General features: G+C 37.3%; 1 protein-coding gene across 4 annotated transcripts in view; it reads left to right on the top strand.

Annotated features, from left to right (window-relative positions):
- Positions 1 to 19,262, top strand: part of WDR7 (WD repeat domain 7) — a 278,744-nt gene that overhangs the window by 69,355 nt on the left and 190,127 nt on the right. For all 4 annotated transcript variants that reach the window (XM_039840991.1, XM_039840990.1, XM_039840984.1 and 1 more), the window contains exons 16-17: positions 11,792 to 12,561; positions 13,860 to 13,948. In XM_039840991.1, the coding sequence (XP_039696925.1) occupies positions 11,792 to 12,561; positions 13,860 to 13,948 (859 nt within the window). The remainder of the gene's footprint in view (positions 1 to 11,791; positions 12,562 to 13,859; positions 13,949 to 19,262) is intronic.

Here is a 19,262-nt window from a genome sequence, read left to right as displayed (position 1 = left end):
ATTAGGTACATCTGGTTAGGAAGGTTGACTCCTGGGACTGGGTGACTAGCTCTTCCCACCATCTGAGGTAGGAACAGGTTTTGTGGAGGATAATGAGTTGCTTTGTATATCATGAGGGAGGGAAGTTTGCGTGGTGATGGATACACAGATCGAGGAATCTCCAGTGGACACCCAGTACTTCAAACCATGGCAGTGGATGAGGTGGTTCAGAGATAGCAAATGGGCTGAGATGGATTCTTGGGATACCAGCCTTAGGGAGAAGAAGAAGGAACAATTCTGAGGACTGGTATGAGGAGTTTGAGGAGAGCCAGGAGAATGTGATGATGAGCAATGAAGGAACTGGGAGTGTCAAGAAGGGTAGAGAGTCATCACTTGTGTCAAATGCATAGATGTTGAGTATTAGGGGGAATGAAAGGTGTTTGTCAATGATGTAATTAGTATCCTTTTTCAGAACAGTTTTCCCAGGACCTTGGGGGCAGGCAGGAGCTAAATTGTGGTGGGTGAGGGAGTGAATGGGAAGTGCGGAAATACAAATAGCAAATGTAGAATACTTCTGAAAAGTTCGTATGAGAAGAGAAGGAGAAAGAATAGCTGGAAGGAAATGAAGTTTTGGAGACAGGTGAGAGAGAACTTGTGGATTAAGAATAAAGAACCAGCAGAGAGAGGGAGGCTCAAGATCTGGATAGGGAGGAGATAAGTGACGAAGCTAGGGGTTGAGAAAGTGGCAGGTTTCAAAGGCAAAGGGAAGGCAGTTGGCTTTGACCTGGAAAAGGAAAATTTTATTTTCTGAAAATAAAGAGAAAGAAGACAGGCTGTCGAGGTGGGTATATGTTATTGTGGGGAATGGATGGGAATTGTAGAGAGAACATTTCTAAAGTCTTCACATTTCTCTGAGACGTTAGAGGTCAGATGGTCAGTGCGGAGGGCGGGAGCAAGCGCGTGAGCGAGAGAGGGGACTCATGAGAGTGGTCGAGGCTGCGGGATGCGCGGGGCAGCTGACCAAGCACAAGGAAAGGGATTGGCTGTGAATTTACAAGCGCAGCAGACTGTAATTAGCCATAGAAAACAGAATAGGAAAAAAATAAAAGGTAAATTGTTTCACTGTTCCAGAATTGCAGTTTTGTAATTCAGAGGTCAAAAGGCACTAAAGGTACTTGGAACAGATTGATAGGATCGACCATGGGTTCCTGACTCGTTAGGGAAGGAACGGGAAGAGGTATGAAACTGATAGTCTTTGAAAAAATCGTGGGATCCAGGGACTGAATGTCTGTTTGATTGTGGTTTCCAAACTGCTGGAAATTGAAATCACCCGAGGATCTTTAAAAACGACTGGTGCCTGGCTTCCACTCACGGGCTTTCTGATTTAATTGGAATGGGCGCAGCCCGCGTATTGGGAGTTTTTAAGAGCTCCCCAGGCGATTCCGATGGGCAGCAGTTTGGGAATCATGGCTCTAAAAGGTCGATGAGCGAGTATGGTGGACGATCCGGAACTGTAGAAGGTCGCGGTCAGTTTTGAGACTTTAACTTCCAAGATTTCTGAGATGAGGACGGCGTCCGGTGTGCATGGCTTGGGCACCGTGGCACTGAAGTTGACTGTATTGGAGACAGCCGAGGAGTTGTGACGGCGACTATGGCCCTAAGTCTTCGGTGGTGCAAAAGGCCCTGCAGCCCACCGTCCCAGTATTTCCTGCTTTCCACGGGGCAGAGGACACTGTGACACAAGCGCAGGCTGGTTTGGGAGCAGGGATTGAGAATATGATTTAACGGTAGGACTCATACATGCCTTATTGTTCCTTTTAGAAAATAAGAGTTGAAAATATTGTCGATGCAAATAAAAATCCCCAAACTAAATGATGAAACTAGTGGAAATTTCTAATTTAAAAGCGAGAATAGCAGCAATTGAAAACCAGCCCTTATGATGCACTGATAACGAAACATTCCTTTTATTGGAAATTCATATGTTCATTTGCAGTAGAATATTTGTAGCATTATTTTGCATTTCATGATAGTGTGACATCTAAATAGAATACTGAAAGTCAAGAAAACTGTAGGCATGTGCTAACTTAAAATTATAAGTAGCAAAATACAGAAATAGCACCTGTGACATAATTAGCACATGTAACCTTGGTAACGCAGCTTTTATTATGAAACAACCCTGTATTTAACATTGGCATTTGCTCTCCGACTATGAATACTTTTATTTATGTCCATAAGAAGCCCCTTGCCCATCCAGGGCTGCAGACCATGAGCTGAAAATCACTGATCTATATGGACGGTGAATGATGGATGGCAAACAAGGCTATGAGCCAGTGACAATGATTTTGAGGCTTAAAAAATTTTCAAATATGAAACTCATAAGATGATTTATGTGACATGGTATTGCAGGCCCTACAATTAACCTTGGATGGAAATATATTAATCAGTCAGTCATCTCAGAGGCAGTTTATTGCATTGTCCGAGGCTAGGAAATATGTTTGGTTTGCAGTGGTTTGGCTAGAATTCTGTACAGTGCTCTCGGTAGCCTGGGACAGGCAGAGTGTGTCCAGAGACCTTTCGTCAGTGTGTCCCACACATCTCTCTCTCTCTTTGGTTTGTATAAAGACATCTTTTTTTTCTTAATCACAGCCACACCTCAACCACAATCACACCTAACATCAGTCAGTCTTGATGAAAGCGATATTTTCTTGGGAGTGGATGGGCGTAAAGGAAGAGGTAGGAAAAAAAAAGGCAAAGACAAGAGGAGGGGATTTATCAGCATAAATCAGGATTTTAGTTTTTCACAGTGTTATGTGTCTTGCTTTCTCAGTCTGCTTCATCTATATTCCAGTAAATGCAGCACTTGCTGTTTGCTGGGCCAGGAGTGCCCTTGTCTTCCCCACTTTACCCAGCTGACTCCCACTCATCTCATGTGCTGAGTTCTGTGACCACTGTCTCTGCAAAGGCTCCCTGATTTTTCAGGTAATGCCACCAAGCCTCGTAGAGTCAGTTGTATCTTCTCTGACTTTCTGGCACTGGTTTACGTTTCTGTGCCGGTACTTATCCTCCTGTACCGATATGTGGAAGCAAGGAGATAACTTTGTTTATGTATCTATTTCTCTGTATCAGGATTTCTTAACTTCAGCACTGTTGGTATTTTGGGCTGGATAATTCTTTGTTCTTGTGGCTGTCCTGTGCATTGTAGCATGTTGGTAGCATCCCAGGCCTCTACCCACTAGATGTCATTAGTGCTCCCTCCCAGTCGTGACTAACAAAGATGTCTCCAGACCTTGCCAGATGTCCTTTGGGGCTGGGGGTAAAGGTCGGCCCTGGCTGAGAACCATGGCTCTCTGTCATACTAAAAGTTTCTCGAAGGGCCATCCTGTATTCCTCGTTCTTCCCAGGGACCAGCACCAGTGCTCATTGAATCGCTGTGGATGACTCAACCTTTGAGGGTCCCTCATCTCCCCACCACCCACTTTGACAATCTCTGCAGAACTAATGCTGAGAATTTCTTAATATCTAGAGAATTAAGTGTCAGGCAGATCCAGGAGGACCCTGACTTCCTCCTATGTGACCTCGCGGGACCAAATGACTTCCTTCTTAGCTTCCATTTGTTTTTTAGCTTTAAAGTAGAGGTAATGAATGACGTGTTTGAAAACATTTATCACAATAGATATTCAACACGTGCTAGTTTAATACTCTTGATCGATTCGTTCATTCGTTCAGCACATACTGAGGGCACACTGTAAGCTAGGCCCCAAGGTGGAACAGTCAGAGAGTGTATCAGTCACACCCGCAGCCTGCATGCCCTGGCCGTGGGGAGTTCCTGCTCTGACGTGGGAGACGAGCCTTCGGTTCGCGTGGGGAGCTTTCTGCTGCTTAGGTGTGAACTAAGCGAGAGGGTGCCCGAAGGAGACGAACTGACCCGAAGAGTTGTTGGGAAGGCTTTTCTGAAGAGCCACTTGCATAAGTGCTTGACGTTAGGGAGAAAAGTGGGGAAGAACGTCCCGGGCAAAGGGAACAGTATGGGCAGATGTGGAGGGGATGGTGAATGGGCATAGTGAGGAGTGGGCCGGAGCTGGCAGATGGGAAACGAGGGTCAAAAACAGGTTACTCGAGTGTGAGTATTTCTGAAATTAGCGATTTCTTGACAGTGACCCAGGGTAGATTAGAGCAATTTTCTCCTTTTCATTTTGTCATTATTTGTCTTACCCTTTTTCTTCCTAAGTTGGCTTCTGAGGGTCTCACCTCATTTCCATTCATTCACAGCGTGTAAAGGGTTTTGGCATGCCCAGGAGCATATGTTATAATAGGAGCGCTTTTTTTTTGTTTTGTTTTTTAGTTCATCCCTTTAGTTGGTTTAAACTATTTTCTCTTGTGTCTTTAATGCATTCATGAGATGAAATGAGCTGGGTTTTATTATCTCTGTTTTACCAGAGAAAGGATTACTGCTTGTGTTATCTGTTAGCTGTTTACATCTCCCTGAAGTAGGTCTTCTTTTCTTTCTTTGGAAGAGAGAAGAATTGATGCTAGGCAAGTTACCTGATTCATATAAAGGTCTGTCTAATGGAGGAGTGGGGATGCCCTAGCCCCCAGGGCTCTTGGTCTCATTACTTAGGTAACTTGGCCCTTTGGGAAGAGCTGCAAGCCAATCTCTTTTGTGCTCCTGTGTGGAAACCTAATATATTAATCTTCTAATCTCTTAAAATATTAATACCATTTGGATATTATTATTCAGACATTATTATTAAGTCATGGCCTGTAGAAATAGCTTTAGAAGACTCTTTATAAAAGACATAATCTAAGTATTTATACTTAATACTTATAATTTATATTTCATTTATGTCATGTGAAATGTATTATAGTATCAAACCTTAAAACCTCTCCATAGGTTAACTCTTTTTTTATCCTTATTAATATACTTTTAATGAAAATACATAAAGCGAAATAACATCAATCCTAATGAGCATATTGTCATTCATGCCTAATTATAAAATCTCATCCTATCCAAAATTAAGTACTTAAGATAAGTAAGTTATCTAATTCCAAATTAAATAGATTATCTGAGAAAGACCTCTTTGTATTCATCTAACCATTGGTGTTGAGTAACAGCAACACAACAGCAGAGGGCGCCAAATATCCATTTCATTCTCACACATTCTATTGGCGGTTTTTGTGTCCCTCTACGCTCTCCCCGCTCTTTTAATCTTCTTCCCTCCTTCTTTTTCTTCCTTTTCCCTAGTACTTAAAATCATTAACATTAAAATCATATTTTTAATAGTAGATGGTGAGATTTTCTCTTAGCTAATTTTAGAATATTTTAATAGTACATTAAGACGTCAGAGTGCTTTTATTCATTGAACCTTTTGCATTTAACATTATGCATCAGCATTTCAGAAGTTCTTATAAAGATCTTTATTCAGTAAAGTATCCTACCCATAAAGAGTAAAATTGTTTTTTATTGATTTTTCCTACCAAAATATTCTTAGGGATTAAAACAGCTCTTTGTGTCATATTTGCAAATTAATAGTTATTTAAACCATGCATTATAAATATGACACCTACATAATTATTTTGTAAAATGTATTAATATTTGTCAAATACATTTTTTTTTGTAGTCTATTTTAGGATTCAGTATTGATTTTAGAAGCATGTGTGTATGTGCATGTGTGTGTTAGGTATGTAATATTTCCTAGTCTTAGTATCCTTGATCTTTGGTTTCAGAGCAGATTTAGATTTTTAAAAAATCAACCACTCTTTTGCTTTACACTTTAGCATCAAAATCAGCTGATGTTTAACGCTCTTTGACATAAATCAACTCCGTGTTTAGGTAGAAATCTGAACCATTTGATGTTATAGTTACAGATCAGACTTAATGCTCTTTCTGGAAAAATAATACATTATTTTACTAGGTAGTTTTAAAAATAGTCTCAAAAGCTATAATGTTAAAAAACGATTTAGAAATAAGTAAGCTTTAAAATCGGGACTATTGATGTAAATGGTGCAAGAGTAAATTGTTGCCAATGTTTTGAATTTCTCTAAGGCATTGGATAAAATGAAATACACTTAGAATATCATTATAACATTGGTTTTAGGGAAAAGATCTATCAGGTATTTCAGCAGATGTGATTTAACCTTGCATATGTTCAAATACATAATAATGATAAATGTTATGACAAGATGCATTAACATTTTCTCCTCTGCAAATTGTAAGTTATTTTTTGTTGTTGCTGGGGGCTGCTGTTTATGGTGTGTGTGTATGTGTGTGTATGTGCTAAAAAACTACCCATGCTTGAATAAGGAATAATCTCATGATTGTCATTCTGTCATTTGCCTTGGGTTTTCACTTGAGACAGTTTTACCTGCTACTTTTAATGTGATTGCCACAGGTCCACTTTTAGTGATGAGCGAGCAATCCAATAATTTTTTCCTATTGCATTTCTGTAATATTTCAAATCAAGTTCTTTATTTAGTATTTGAAATGGCTAAATCTGTATTTTTTTCCCATACAGAAAATATAAAGTTATAATAGGCTTAGTACTTAGAACGAAAATGTCAGATATATGTCTTACTAGCTTTTTAAGTAAGTGTGTGTATATGTATGTATTTTGCATTTGCTGTTGAGTTTCACTAGCAAATTTGAGAACATTTCATTTATATATACCTTATGATTTAGCTTTCCATGTTGGCCTTTTTTCCAGAAAGTTTTTAAATTATTGCCTTAAGTACAGAGTCTTTATTTTCTCGCAAGCATCTTGCACGTAATAGGCACTCTACAAATATTTGTTGAATTGAATTTAATCTTCCTCCATGATAATGTAAAAGTGAGTTTGTGAGCACACATTTCAGATATTGTTAATAAAGATGGCAGAGCAAGCTTACTAATGTTCCTGTTAAAGAATCCCCAGGATCAGGTAGCCTATATTACAGCATATATTTGAAATCATTAGGAATATAAGGTGATTTGAATGAGTTAGTTTGCTCTAGACATGTCTATCTTATGATTAAGCTAAGAGCCCCTAGGAGTTTGATAGATGTTTTTGTTCATTTTCCTTTAGCTAATCTTAGTGTAACACATTAGAATATTAAACATGTCGGTGATCAACTCTGCCATCTCTGTGCATTTAGCTAAAATCTTACCCTCACAACTTTGCTAGAAATCTATATTTTGTCATAATAAGTCTTTATTTGTTAAGTAAGGAAAATCCATTGTCAGGCATTATTAACAAGTCATATGCAGGACTTGGTAAAGTCAGAAATTATAGTTCATCCCAGAACTGGAGATGAGTCATTTTCTCTCCCTTCACTTCAGTCTCCCTCTATTCTCTTCTCAACTGCTTTTATTGTTGTGTTCGTTCTTTCTCCCCCTCCTCCTCCTCCTCCTCCTCCTCCTCACCCCTCTCCTCCATTTTCTGACTGTGGATTGTTATTAGTACAGTTTTTGCGATAGTCAGCAGGTCGTGAGAGGTTGTGATAAGCGGAGTCCCACACAATCACAGTCAGATATCTTGACACTAGACCCTAGATAACTTTTCAGTTGTCCAGGCACATGGGCCGTCTGCTGGTACACCCCTCGACAGAGGCGGACACCTGGGCAGACCTGGGAGTGCCGAGAGGGGCACGGGCGTGGTCGGCATCACAGGAGAGAGCTTAAAGGTCGACCTCGTGTCGTCGCTCTTGCCTTCTTTTTCTGCAGGCCACTCTTGCTGCGTCAATAATTTTTTTGACCATACATGTTTGATTTTATTTTCTTTGGTAAAAGTGGTCTCTCTTTCTCCTAAAATAACTTTACAGATCTTTACTGGAAAAACCATATCTACTAAAGTACTCTGGTGGGCTCTGTTTAAATCTAATATTGTTATTACTTATCCCCTCATACTTAGTGTCACATCTGCCTACCTAATATTGATATGATATTTTACCTTTTGCTGTGGCGTCGCCAACCCTAATGCGTGGTATAATGCCTGGGCCATAGCAACAGCTTAGTATGTGGCGGCTATAATAATTTTCATATCAGTATTAGATGTAACATAGTTATTGTAAGTATAGAATTTTATGTATCATTCAGTCAAATTAGCGTCAGTAGGTACAAACCACAAAGTACAGTATCTGACATTACGCATTCAGTGTTTGAAAAAGTAAATACAAGGCACAGCACCGTGAGAAATAAAAGGGTGACGTACACGTTCTTCAGTCCATCCCATCTTGGACGTTTCGGCACTATCGTGTCCTTTTATCTTTTATCATCTGGATGGCTTCTGTTTCCTCCCAGTTCATAGTCATGACTCTCATATTGCTTCTTTTCAGCCAACATTGCTGGTGATAAAATTTTATAATTTTAATTTATAAAATTAAATTTGATCATGTTATTCCCCTCATTAAAGTCTGTGGACACAGTAGTTCTCGAACTTTTCTGCATGAAGTCACTGGCTAATCTTTAGGCAGGTGCTGGGCATTCTCAGAGGTGCCGATTCGGGTCTGCTGTCAGGCCCAGGCACCTTGATGATTCCGAGAGAAGCACTGCTTTAGTGGCTCCCGAGACTGCAAGGTACAGTTTGTCCATCCAGAGGCCTTGGTGCAGACCGTCTGCTCTCACAGCCATCCGTTGCATTCTTCCTCTTGGTCACCTGTGGTTTCGTCAACATCCATCCTGTGATGTTTCCTGCCTTTATCCCTTTTCACATCCTGCCATCTTTCTGCCAGGAGCATCCTTTCATGGCTCAAGTTGCCCCTTCTGTGAGGATCTCCCTGGTCACCCAAGGTGGACGTGATACTTTCTCCATTGTATTCCTTGTCTGACCTTAGGATCTCTCTATATTTATAGCACCGTTCACACCACATTATAGTAATTTCTTTATATATTACTATTTAACGGTTAGTTTTGAGTTCGATGGCTAGAAAAAACATTTATCTTTGTATCCCCAGTATCTTGTAAACATAGGTGAATGTGGAATGAATGAATTAAATCCAGGAATGAAATTCAGAAAGCGTTGACTTTTTTTATTTCATATTTTATGGAGTGTAAATTTATCTATTACCTACATACCTTAGGTTCTTTAGCTATAGAAATAGCATTTATTTTCTACCTTCCTTTACATATCATTCATTCATTTCAGAGCAGAGATTTACACAAAAGAGGCAGAATTTAGTGGTAATTCTGAAAATAATTTTTGGAAGAGCAACCACTTGATAGACTTCTTGAAGGATGGGAAGAAGTATGACCTGAGTGACAGTAGGGAGACTGAGAAAGGAGCATCATCCTGGCACCGGCGTCAGCTATGCAAAGGTGCAAATGCCTGGAACTACAGCGTTCTGGAAAGTACAAGTAGTTGAATTTGGTTGCAGTAGAAGAGTTAGTGTTTGTGGTTAGAGATGAATTTGGAGGAGTCGGCAGCATTATATTTGGGAGGATGTTTTATGTTTTGCAAAGATTTTATCTTTGAGTTATAAAATGCAGTTGAAGCTTCTTAAACTAGAAAGAAATATGGATGGGAGAAGTGAGACAGAAAAGAGACCAATTAAGGGAATTTTATTGTAATTTTACGACAGAAGAGTTGGTTAACAATTTAAAATAGTTTCATAAAGAGTTTTTATAATGTTCCTTGTTCATCCTGCCAAGTACTCTTACAAGATGAGTAAGAGACAGTACCCGTACAGTGCAGGAAAATGTATATATGTAAACTTACTAATTATATAAATATAACCAAGACATACAAATCCATTATATATAGTAGATATAAAATGTAATGGGAGCTGGATTCACTGTGGACTAACTTTCATTGCGAGAATTTGGGTCTTGATGGAAGAGAAGAGACTGGAGTAGGGCACAGAACAATATTTTAGGCAAAGGAGTCAATAAAAGGGCTAATGAGTCGGGGACCACTGTTGTGGTGCCAGAGCCTGTTCGTTAAAGCTAGAAAAGTACTTGGTATCAATCCATAATGCGCTTTGACTGTTACACTGAAGGATTTTGCATTTTATCCTAGAACTTTACTTTCTAATTATAATATATATTATTTCTGACTTTTTAATATATATTTTATTTCTAATATATATTATAATATATATATTATTTCTGACTTTTTAATATATATTTTATTTCTTTTTAGGATAGGGTTCTAGAAATAAATATACTGGATCAAACTGGATCTCACGATATTTTGCCAGATTACTCTGTCGAAAGGCTGCTATTTAAAGTCACGCCTGCAGTGTGTGGCTTTGACTTTCATTATACTCCAAGCTCAGTATTTTTTAGTGTACACTATTCGCTAGTTTTGTAAATCGTATCTTATGATTATTTTAACTGTTATTCCTTGCCAACTAGTTTGAGCACGTTTTTTCCCTCCATTTATAGAGTATTTATGTTTCTTTCATTATGAATCGTCCTTGACCTTTGTATTATTTTCCCCTTTGATTTGGGCATTCATATTTTTCTTATCGATTTTAAGAAATAGTTATATAGATTATAACTCATCAGTCCTTTTTCTAGCACACTTTATTCCTATTTCTTACGAGCCTTATAATACTTTCATAGTAGTTAATTTTAAATTTAAGTATGTTTGGAAAGTCTCTTCTCACCTTGAGATCAGATATATTCACCTATATATTGATTTAGTTTTTAATAATTTTGTATTTTCCATTTCTCTTAATAACCCACCATAATGGCAATTTCTTGGTAGAGGAGTGACATGACTAGATTTATGCTTCAGAAAGAAGTCTTGAGGCTCCATGGAGGTTGGATGGGAGTAAAGAGAGACTAGGGACAGTGAAACATGTGGACGAGAAAAGATGCAGGTCCGCATGTGGGGAGAGTGACAGTGGGGACAGAACGGAAGAGGAGCGATTCTCCACTGACGGTATGAGAGGTACAGCAGGTTTAGTGGGAAGGTGGAGATTAGGACGCCTGACATACGAGGTACTGTAGGACGTCCACATATAAGCAGGAGGAAATATAGGATTGAAACTCCCTCAGGAGGCTGTCTGGCTGATGATGGAAATTAGGTGCCACCTACATATCGGTGGTAACTTCTGTGGGAAGAAGAATGAGTTTTCAGGGCAGCTGACCAAGAAGGGTGGTCAGAATCAGAAGTTTCATCAGGAAATTGTTCTCTGGGAAACTGGGAGAGGTGGCTTTTTTTCTTTTTATTTATACTTCTCTCAGTGAAAACAATGTCAGCTACTGTAAACAGATTAAGAAGGAGAGGGCCTAAAAAGTTTTCTTTGGATTAGTGTACTACTTTCCATAAATTTGGCTAAAAGGGGCAGTATAGGGGAGAAAGAAATATTTACAGGATAGGGCATGTTCAAAATACAGCACATTTTGTAGAATCTAAGTAGACTGGAACATGTTCTCTGTGGAGAGAAAAGTTTCTGAACAGGGAGAGATGGAGGAAAGGAGAAGAAGGGATTCGTGCAGCGACATTAAAAGTGTGAGAGGCTGTGATAAATGCATTATTCTTTCAGTGCAGCAGTAGTTCATGCTCACAGAATGAATTTGCATATAAGGCATCGAAACAAATTTTAATCTTTTCTCTAAGTAAAAGAACTCCCAGCTTCAATAATAAACTTTTATTTTCTTGTTTCTTAAAAATGAATCAATGCTTTTATAATTATTTCAGCATAAAGTTCTGATCACATAAGTTCATATCTTTTACATGCTGCCGAAGAACAGTTAGTGAGTTACTTTTAATGATATAGGTACTTAAAAGGACAGCTTAGTAAATGTTTGAATTCTGGTGACTGTTGTTCCTTAACGAATATATGAAATTAAACACTTTTCATTATAACCATCTTTTAAAAATATTTATTGCAGGGAAATTTACCTAAATATTCTCATAACTCCCTGATGGTTCAAGCAATAAAGACAAACCTAACAGACCCAGACATACACGTGCTTTTCTTTGATGTGGAAGCGTTGATTATTCAACTCCTGACCGAAGAAGCCTCTAGGCCGAACACTGCGCTTATTTCCCCAGAGAATTTGCAAAAAGCATCTGGCAAGTCAGACAAAGGGGGCTCTTTTCTAACTGGAAAACGAGCAGCAGTTCTCTTCCAGCAAGTGAAGGAAACTATCAAAGAGAATATAAAGGAGCATCTCCTTGACGACGAAGAGGAGGATGAGGAGACAATGAGGCAGAGGAGGGAAGAAAGTGATCCCGAATATCGAGCCAGCAAATCTAAGCCATTGACCCTATTAGAATATAATTTAACCATGGACACTGCAAAATTGTTCATGTCCTGTCTCCATGCCTGGGGTTTGAATGAAGTTCTGGATGAAGTTTGTCTCGATCGCCTTGGAATGCTGAAACCCCATTGCCCAGTATCGTTTGGTCTCTTGTCAAGAGGAGGTCATATGTCTCTGATGCTCCCTGGTTATAATCGGGCTGCTTGTAAACTGTCACATGAGAAAGCAGAAGTAGGAAGGAAGCTGCCAGCGACCGAGGGAGTAGGAAAGGGCACCTATGGAGTGTCCCGAGCCGTCACCACACAGCATCTCCTGTCTGTCATCTCTCTGGCAAATACCTTAATGAGTATGACAAATGCAACTTTTATTGGTGATCATATGAAGAAGGGCCCTACCAGGTGTGACCATGATAGTTTGATTTTATTCTTATGTTTCAAAAAACCAAACCTGTTTTATTTTTGTCACTGTTTATTACCTTTTTTATCTTACCCACTTGAGCATTTTTGTGTCATCTCAGTGTTTCCCCTTTAAAATTTTAAAGCACAGTATGTATGATATAAAATGTAAAATTATATAGTTTTATTGATACTCATATATAATGACTAGCTATTTAAAAAAAGAATTTGGAATGAGGAAGTTACAGTTCAGCTTTAATAAATGAATTATAGACTAGCACTTCAGTAAATATAATCTTTGAATTGTAGCTACTTAAAGTTTGCACCAGTATTTAATTCAAAATGTGTATTTGGTTAAAATGCTTTTCGTTGTGATTCATGTAATGAGTAGTATGTGTCGAGTGATTGGTTTCAGAATTTTGTGAGAAATGTAGTCAGAATTTTTCAATGGGAGAAGAGAAAATTTTTCTAACTGCACGAGAGTGCTATTTTAATATTTCTAGAATACTTAACCTGAATTGCTATTTCCTATTTTCCAGAAATCATGAGGACTGTTTTTTAAACTGTGGTTTTATTATACTTTAGTGAGAGTTGACCATGTTAAGATTTTTTTTTTTTTAATCTAACAAATACTTAAGCAGCATATGCCTTGTGTCTGGCTCTGTTATAAGCACTTCACAGAATACTATCTCAGTAACGCCCTTAACCCTATAAGGTAGGTACTTTTATTATATTTTATTACGGATAAGAAAACTGAAACATGGAGAGGTTAAGTAGCTTGTCCAAGGTCACACAAATAGTAAGTGATAGAGCCAGAATTCAAAATGAGACAGTCTGCTTCCAAAGTCCAAGATTTCTTAATGCCTTGTTACCTTTCTTTCATATTTTAGGGCTGAATTTTTTAAAACTCAATGTATTGGCCCATAAATTCATTTGGACTGATGATAGGAGATGGGCTGAAATCTCAGCATTCTAATACTGAGCAGTGAAGGACTGATTATGATATTTATCTGTCAGTGGTAGTACATTAAAGTGTTCATAAGTATTTCTTGAAATAATATAAAGCATGAGTTGTAGATGTGAAACTTTTACTTGCTATTTGCTAATAATTTACTATATTAAAATTTGAAATGGAAATGTTAATAGGTATAAAACAAACAAAAAACTCTTGTCTTTTTGGAACAGTAAATTGAAAGTGTTCTCTCTTTTTTTTTTTTTCAATTCATTTGGAACTAGAAAGTTTAATATTTTAAATGAAAATACGAATGTATGTATACATGTATTTCTTCTTCTTTTTAAAGGCCACCTAGACCAAGCACCCCAGACCTTTCTAAGGCACGGGGTTCTCCTCCAACTTCCAGAAATATTGTGCAAGGACAGATTAAACAAGGTAAAATTAAATCTCATTAAGTAATTGACATGACATTTCAGCTCTAGAAACTGAGGAGGCTCAGCTAATGTATAATTATAACATTTTGTTTGTCTCAGATTGTTATAAGAGAGAAAAGTTGTTATATTCCAGATGTAAATACAGATAATTAAGATGTCAGTTAAAAATAAATCAGATTTATTTAGAAATTGATAAATGAGCATATTTCACATAATTTTGTTGTACTGTCTTTGGCCTGATTTTTATGCATTAGAGGCACCTTAACTTGACAACACTAGTGTCTTAATTGTGTTTAAAAGTTATACCTATCGTTTAACTACATTTAGAAATGTTTAAATTCCTATTTCCATACTCTAGCTATTCTGCCATTTGCCAATAGTTCATGCGTTGTAATCCACAAGTGGAAATCTTGTCTTTTTATTTAAATCATATATGCTTTAATTTGTCTACAGCTTTGTTTTTCATTAGGGGATAAGAGAGAAGAAAGGTTGAGTGTTTCTTCCTTCATTATCTTTTATACTCAGTTTAAGGCTGATAAATGAGCTCACTAGAGTTGGCAAGCAGTCACTTCCGCTTGGAGAGCTTTCCTCCCAGCCGAGGGTGAATGCTGACTCCCCCAGAATGTGGTGGAAGTGAAGGAGTAAGCAAGAGACGAGGTGACGAGGTGACGAGGATTCTGCTTGTAAACTATGACGTTTTAGGATGTTCTTTTTCCCTTGGGTTTTTATTTTAAGGTTTAAAATTACATAATTCTCAACCTCTTTAGGTTTTAAAGAGTCAATGGGTAGGTTAGGTAAAAAATAGGCCTCCAACTTCATAGCTGCAATTTTGCCCTTCCTTAGGACTAGCACTTTTCTCTCTTAGCTGATAATTTGGTATTTACTTTAATATCCTTAAATAGTATGGTTGATTTTCAGTTATAGGTGCTGTACTACTGGCTTCTCATTATGGAGGATAAGCTCCCAGTCTCTTGAACACTCATTCCAACGCTTTCATTCTAACTCCACGTGGTCACCCCTCTCTTTTCTTTGTCTTTGCATTAAATTTATATAATCATGTTATAATAGTTTATATTAAATTATATAAACGCTTTATAATAGTTTTGGTTAGATAACTTTTTATACTTGTGTATATATGAAATATACATACAGAAAAGTTCACAAAACACTTATGTAGGTCAGTGATTTTTACAAGCTGAACCCCCTCGTAACTGCCCTTGGACAGGGAATGGAACGTTGGCCGCACGCCAGAGCCTCCTGCAGTGTTCTCTCCCGTCATCACACCTTCCCCTTCCAAAGGCAACTGTCTTGACTTTTAGGAAATCACTTCTTTTCTTTCCTTCATAGTTGCATCTCCTGAGTTGAAATCCCTAAACACTATAGCTTAGTTTTGTCTATGTTTTGAATTTTATATGAATTCAGTCAGTCATGGAGTATGTGTACATTATAAGCATTTCTGTTGTGTATGTAACTGAAAGTGGAATTTCTGCATGTTTATCTTTAGCAGATAATGAGAGGGACGAATATACATACATCCACCAAAATGGCTGAAGGGCAATGATGGAAAGTATTGTGTTGGCTAGGATATGGAGGTGTAAGAACGCTTATGCACAGCTGGTAAGATATCCTAGCCAACACCTAATATTTTACATATTTTTCACTTGAGCCATTTTGGTATGTGTGTCTCTCATATATTTAATTTGCATTTATTAATTTCTATTGAGATTGAATACCTTTTTGTATTTTTAGTGCCCATTTCAATATTTTCTTTGAACTGCCTCTTCAATTCTTGTGTATTTCTCTTAGGTTGTCTTTCAAAAAATTGATTTGTAAGGATTGATCTAGGACTATCCTTGATATGAGCCCTTTGATATATGTATTGCAAATATTTATTTGCCTTTCATTCCTTGAAATTCTGCATTTCTTAATTCCAATGGAGTCTAATATATCTATCTTTTAATCTGATTTAAATTTTTGTGTTTAAGAAGTTATTCTGATATCTCTACCGTGATATCGTGACGATTTTCTTCTGTTTTCTTTTAGAAGCTTTGTTTTACTTTTCTCATTTAGATCTACAATCCCCCTAGAAGTTACTTTTGTGTGTAAACAGGGATCCTGTTTTGCTTTTTTTCCTTTATACGATACCAAATTGGCCTAGCATGATTTATTAAAGAGGTGATTCTTTCCCCCACTGCTTTGCATTTCCATCTTTGTCATAAATAAAATGTCCTTATATATGTTTCTAGGCTGCTGGAGTCCATTGATTTGCGTATCCTTGTGCCTTAACTACTGTAGCTATGTAATAAGATGTGGTGTTCAGAAGATCAGGCCTTCCCAACTTATTCATAAGGAGTGTCTTAGATATTCTTGTCCCTTTGAATTTCTCAGTTGTCAGTTTAGAACCAGTTTCTCAATTGTCACAAAAACCTATTGTGATTTCAACTGCAATTTAACTATCATAACTCTTAAATAGTTTCCTGTTTAAATATCTGATATATATTTTGTTATATTTATTCCTAGATATGGATTTTTAAAATATTCTTGCAATTTGTATTACATTTTTTCATTTTCTGTACCCCTGGTATAGAAATGCAGTTGATTTTGGTATATTGGCCTCGTATTGAGCAGTCTCACTAAATTCGTCTATTAATTGTAATACTTTATTTGTAGATTCCCTTGATCACATGAGCAGTTATATGAGATAATCTTTATGTTTTTATAGATAACTTTTAAGAAATTAATTTTCTAATATTCCTTTGCTAAGTATTTATCATCGGTGTATATTTGATTTTATCATGTTGAAATGATTATATAACTTTTTACTCTGTTAATATGGTGAATTTAGAATATAAACCCAATCTTGCATTCCAGAATAAAACTAATGGTGTTATCAAATATTGTTTTATTAAGGAAAAAGTTTTTCTCCTAATAGCCTTTAAAGGTATTATATTATTCAGATTTCAAAAAATAGATTGGGTAATTTTTTTTATCCTTTTTTATTTTCAGATAGAATTTGTATGCAGCATTATTTCTTTCATAAACATGCAATGGAATTTTCTGGATTTAGATCTAGAGTTTTTTTGTGGGAAGGTTTTAAATTCTGGTTTCAGTTTTCCCTCATTAAATGGCTCTTCAGATTTTCTGTTTCTTCTTGTGCCAGTTTTGTTAAGTAGTACATAATAGGGAATTTTTCAATTCTAAATTTTCAAATGTGTTGGCATTTGAAAAAATAGATTGTATTATCTTCTAAATTTCTTTAACATCTGTGACAATGTCCCCGTTTTTATTCCTGATATTATTTGTATTGTCTTTTTTCTTAATCAGCCTCATCATGGGCTTATTGATCTTATTAGTCCTTTTAACAAATCCACTTTGCCTTTAAGGGACTCAAATTACCTGTACATTAGACTACTTGAAATTGTTTCATAGCTCACTGATTTTTGCGGGGGGGGCGAGGAGATCCTTTTTTTGCTCTATGTTTTGATTAGGCAGTTTTTATTGCAATGTCTTCAAGTTCATTAATATTTTCTTGGTAATGTCTAAATAGCTTTTAATCCTGTGCAGTGTATTTTTCATCTCAGATTATGGTTTGCATGTGCAGAATTTTCATTTAGGTCTTCGTTATATCCTCCTTAAGTTTTTTGAATATATTACCGTTACCGTTGGTTACCGTTATAATAACCGTTTTAACATTCTTGATAATTGTGACATCTCTATCAGTTCTGGGTTGATTTTAATTGATTATTTTTCTTCATTGTGGACTGTACTTTCCTGCTTCTTTGCATGTCTGGTAATCTTTGATTAGATAGCAGATATTTTGAGTTTTACCTGATTGGGTACCGAATATTTTTGCATTCTTACGAATCTTCTTCAGCTATATTTTGGGATGCTGTTAAATTACTTGGAAACAGTTCAATCTTTTTCTGGTCTTGCTTTTCTGATTTGCCAGGTGGGTTTGGAGTGATGTTCTATGTCTAAGACTGATTATTTCCCATTACTAAGGCAAGACCTTCCTGAGTACTTTATCCAATAACCCACGAATTATGAATTTTCCAGTCAGGCTGGTGGGAGCAGATACTGTTTCTGGCCCCTTAGTAGGCTCTTTCTCCAGCCTCTGGTAATGCCCTAACACATGTGTACTGATCAGTACCCTGCTGAGTATTTGAGGGAGATTTTTGCACCTCTCTTTTTCTCTGTTCCATGAAATCTAGCTGCCCTGGTTTCTTGAGACTCTAAGTTCTGTCTCCTCAAGTCAAGGAAACTGCTGGGCTTTTCCTAATTCCCTCTTCCTGTGTCTTTTCCTAGAAACTTCTTCAAGGCTATAAGCTGAGGCAATCATGAGCCTTCAGACTCCGGACTCCCAGTCCTTCATTGCTTGATGTCCTGTGGCTTGGAATAACTGTTTCATGTATTTTTCTTTTTCTTTTCTTTCTTGCTTGCTCACCTGGTCCGATCTGAGAATTTTGAAGTTGGAATTCTTTATTGTTGTCCCTCTCAGGGAGAAGCAATGGTTTTTTTTGTTTTGTTTTAATTTATTATTATTATTTATACCTACAGCACCTGGTCTTCCTAGGTGGTCTCCCATCCAAGTACTGACCAGGCCTGATCCTATTTAGCTTCTTGAGATCAGACATCGGTCTTGTTCAGAGTGGCATGGCCGTAGACCACAGACTGTGGTTCCACTGGGGCGCGAACCCAGGACCTTTTACATGTAAAGCAGACGTGCTAACTGCTACACTATGGAACCACATCTAAGAAGCGAGTTTTGAGAACAGAGACTAAGGCACTGAGAATTGAGTCTTTTTCTAAAGCATTTACTTACAGTGATGGATTCAGGAATTTCCATGTGGAACAGCACAGATGCTGGTAAATGAAGGTCAGCAATCTGTACTGAGAGTTACGCAGTAAAATGCTTTAGGAAACCTACTTTCTGTTGGAATATTAGAATGAAAATATGGTGTAATTATCTTTTCTAAATATTTGTTAAGCACTTTTTTTCTCCAGACAACTCTTTGTGGGATGTTAGAATTGTCTGGTTTTTGTTCTCTTGAGTAGTTTATATATACACCTGGTAGATAACACATGAACGTAAATAACCAATTTAGGGTAAAATGTGGTAAGAGATACAGACAAAAGCTCTGAGTTCTCTGACTGCAATTCAGCAACTAGAGGATTATATGTTCTCATCTTCTACTCTGACTTCTCTTACCTTGGTTTCCTTTTAAATATTTTCCTCTTGCCTTATGTTTTTTTTTTTTTTTCTGACTCCCACTGCAGTGCACATTGACTCACAATCTATTTTTCAAGTTGGACTG

The sequence above is a fragment of the Pteropus medius genome, unplaced genomic scaffold (assembly GCF_902729225.1).
Source record: "Pteropus medius unplaced genomic scaffold, Ma_sr-lr_union100, whole genome shotgun sequence".
NCBI classification, from domain to species: Eukaryota; Metazoa; Chordata; class Mammalia; order Chiroptera; family Pteropodidae; genus Pteropus; species Pteropus medius.
The sequence above is the reverse complement of the archived record's forward strand: the minus strand, read 5'-3'. Positions and strand labels throughout refer to the sequence as shown.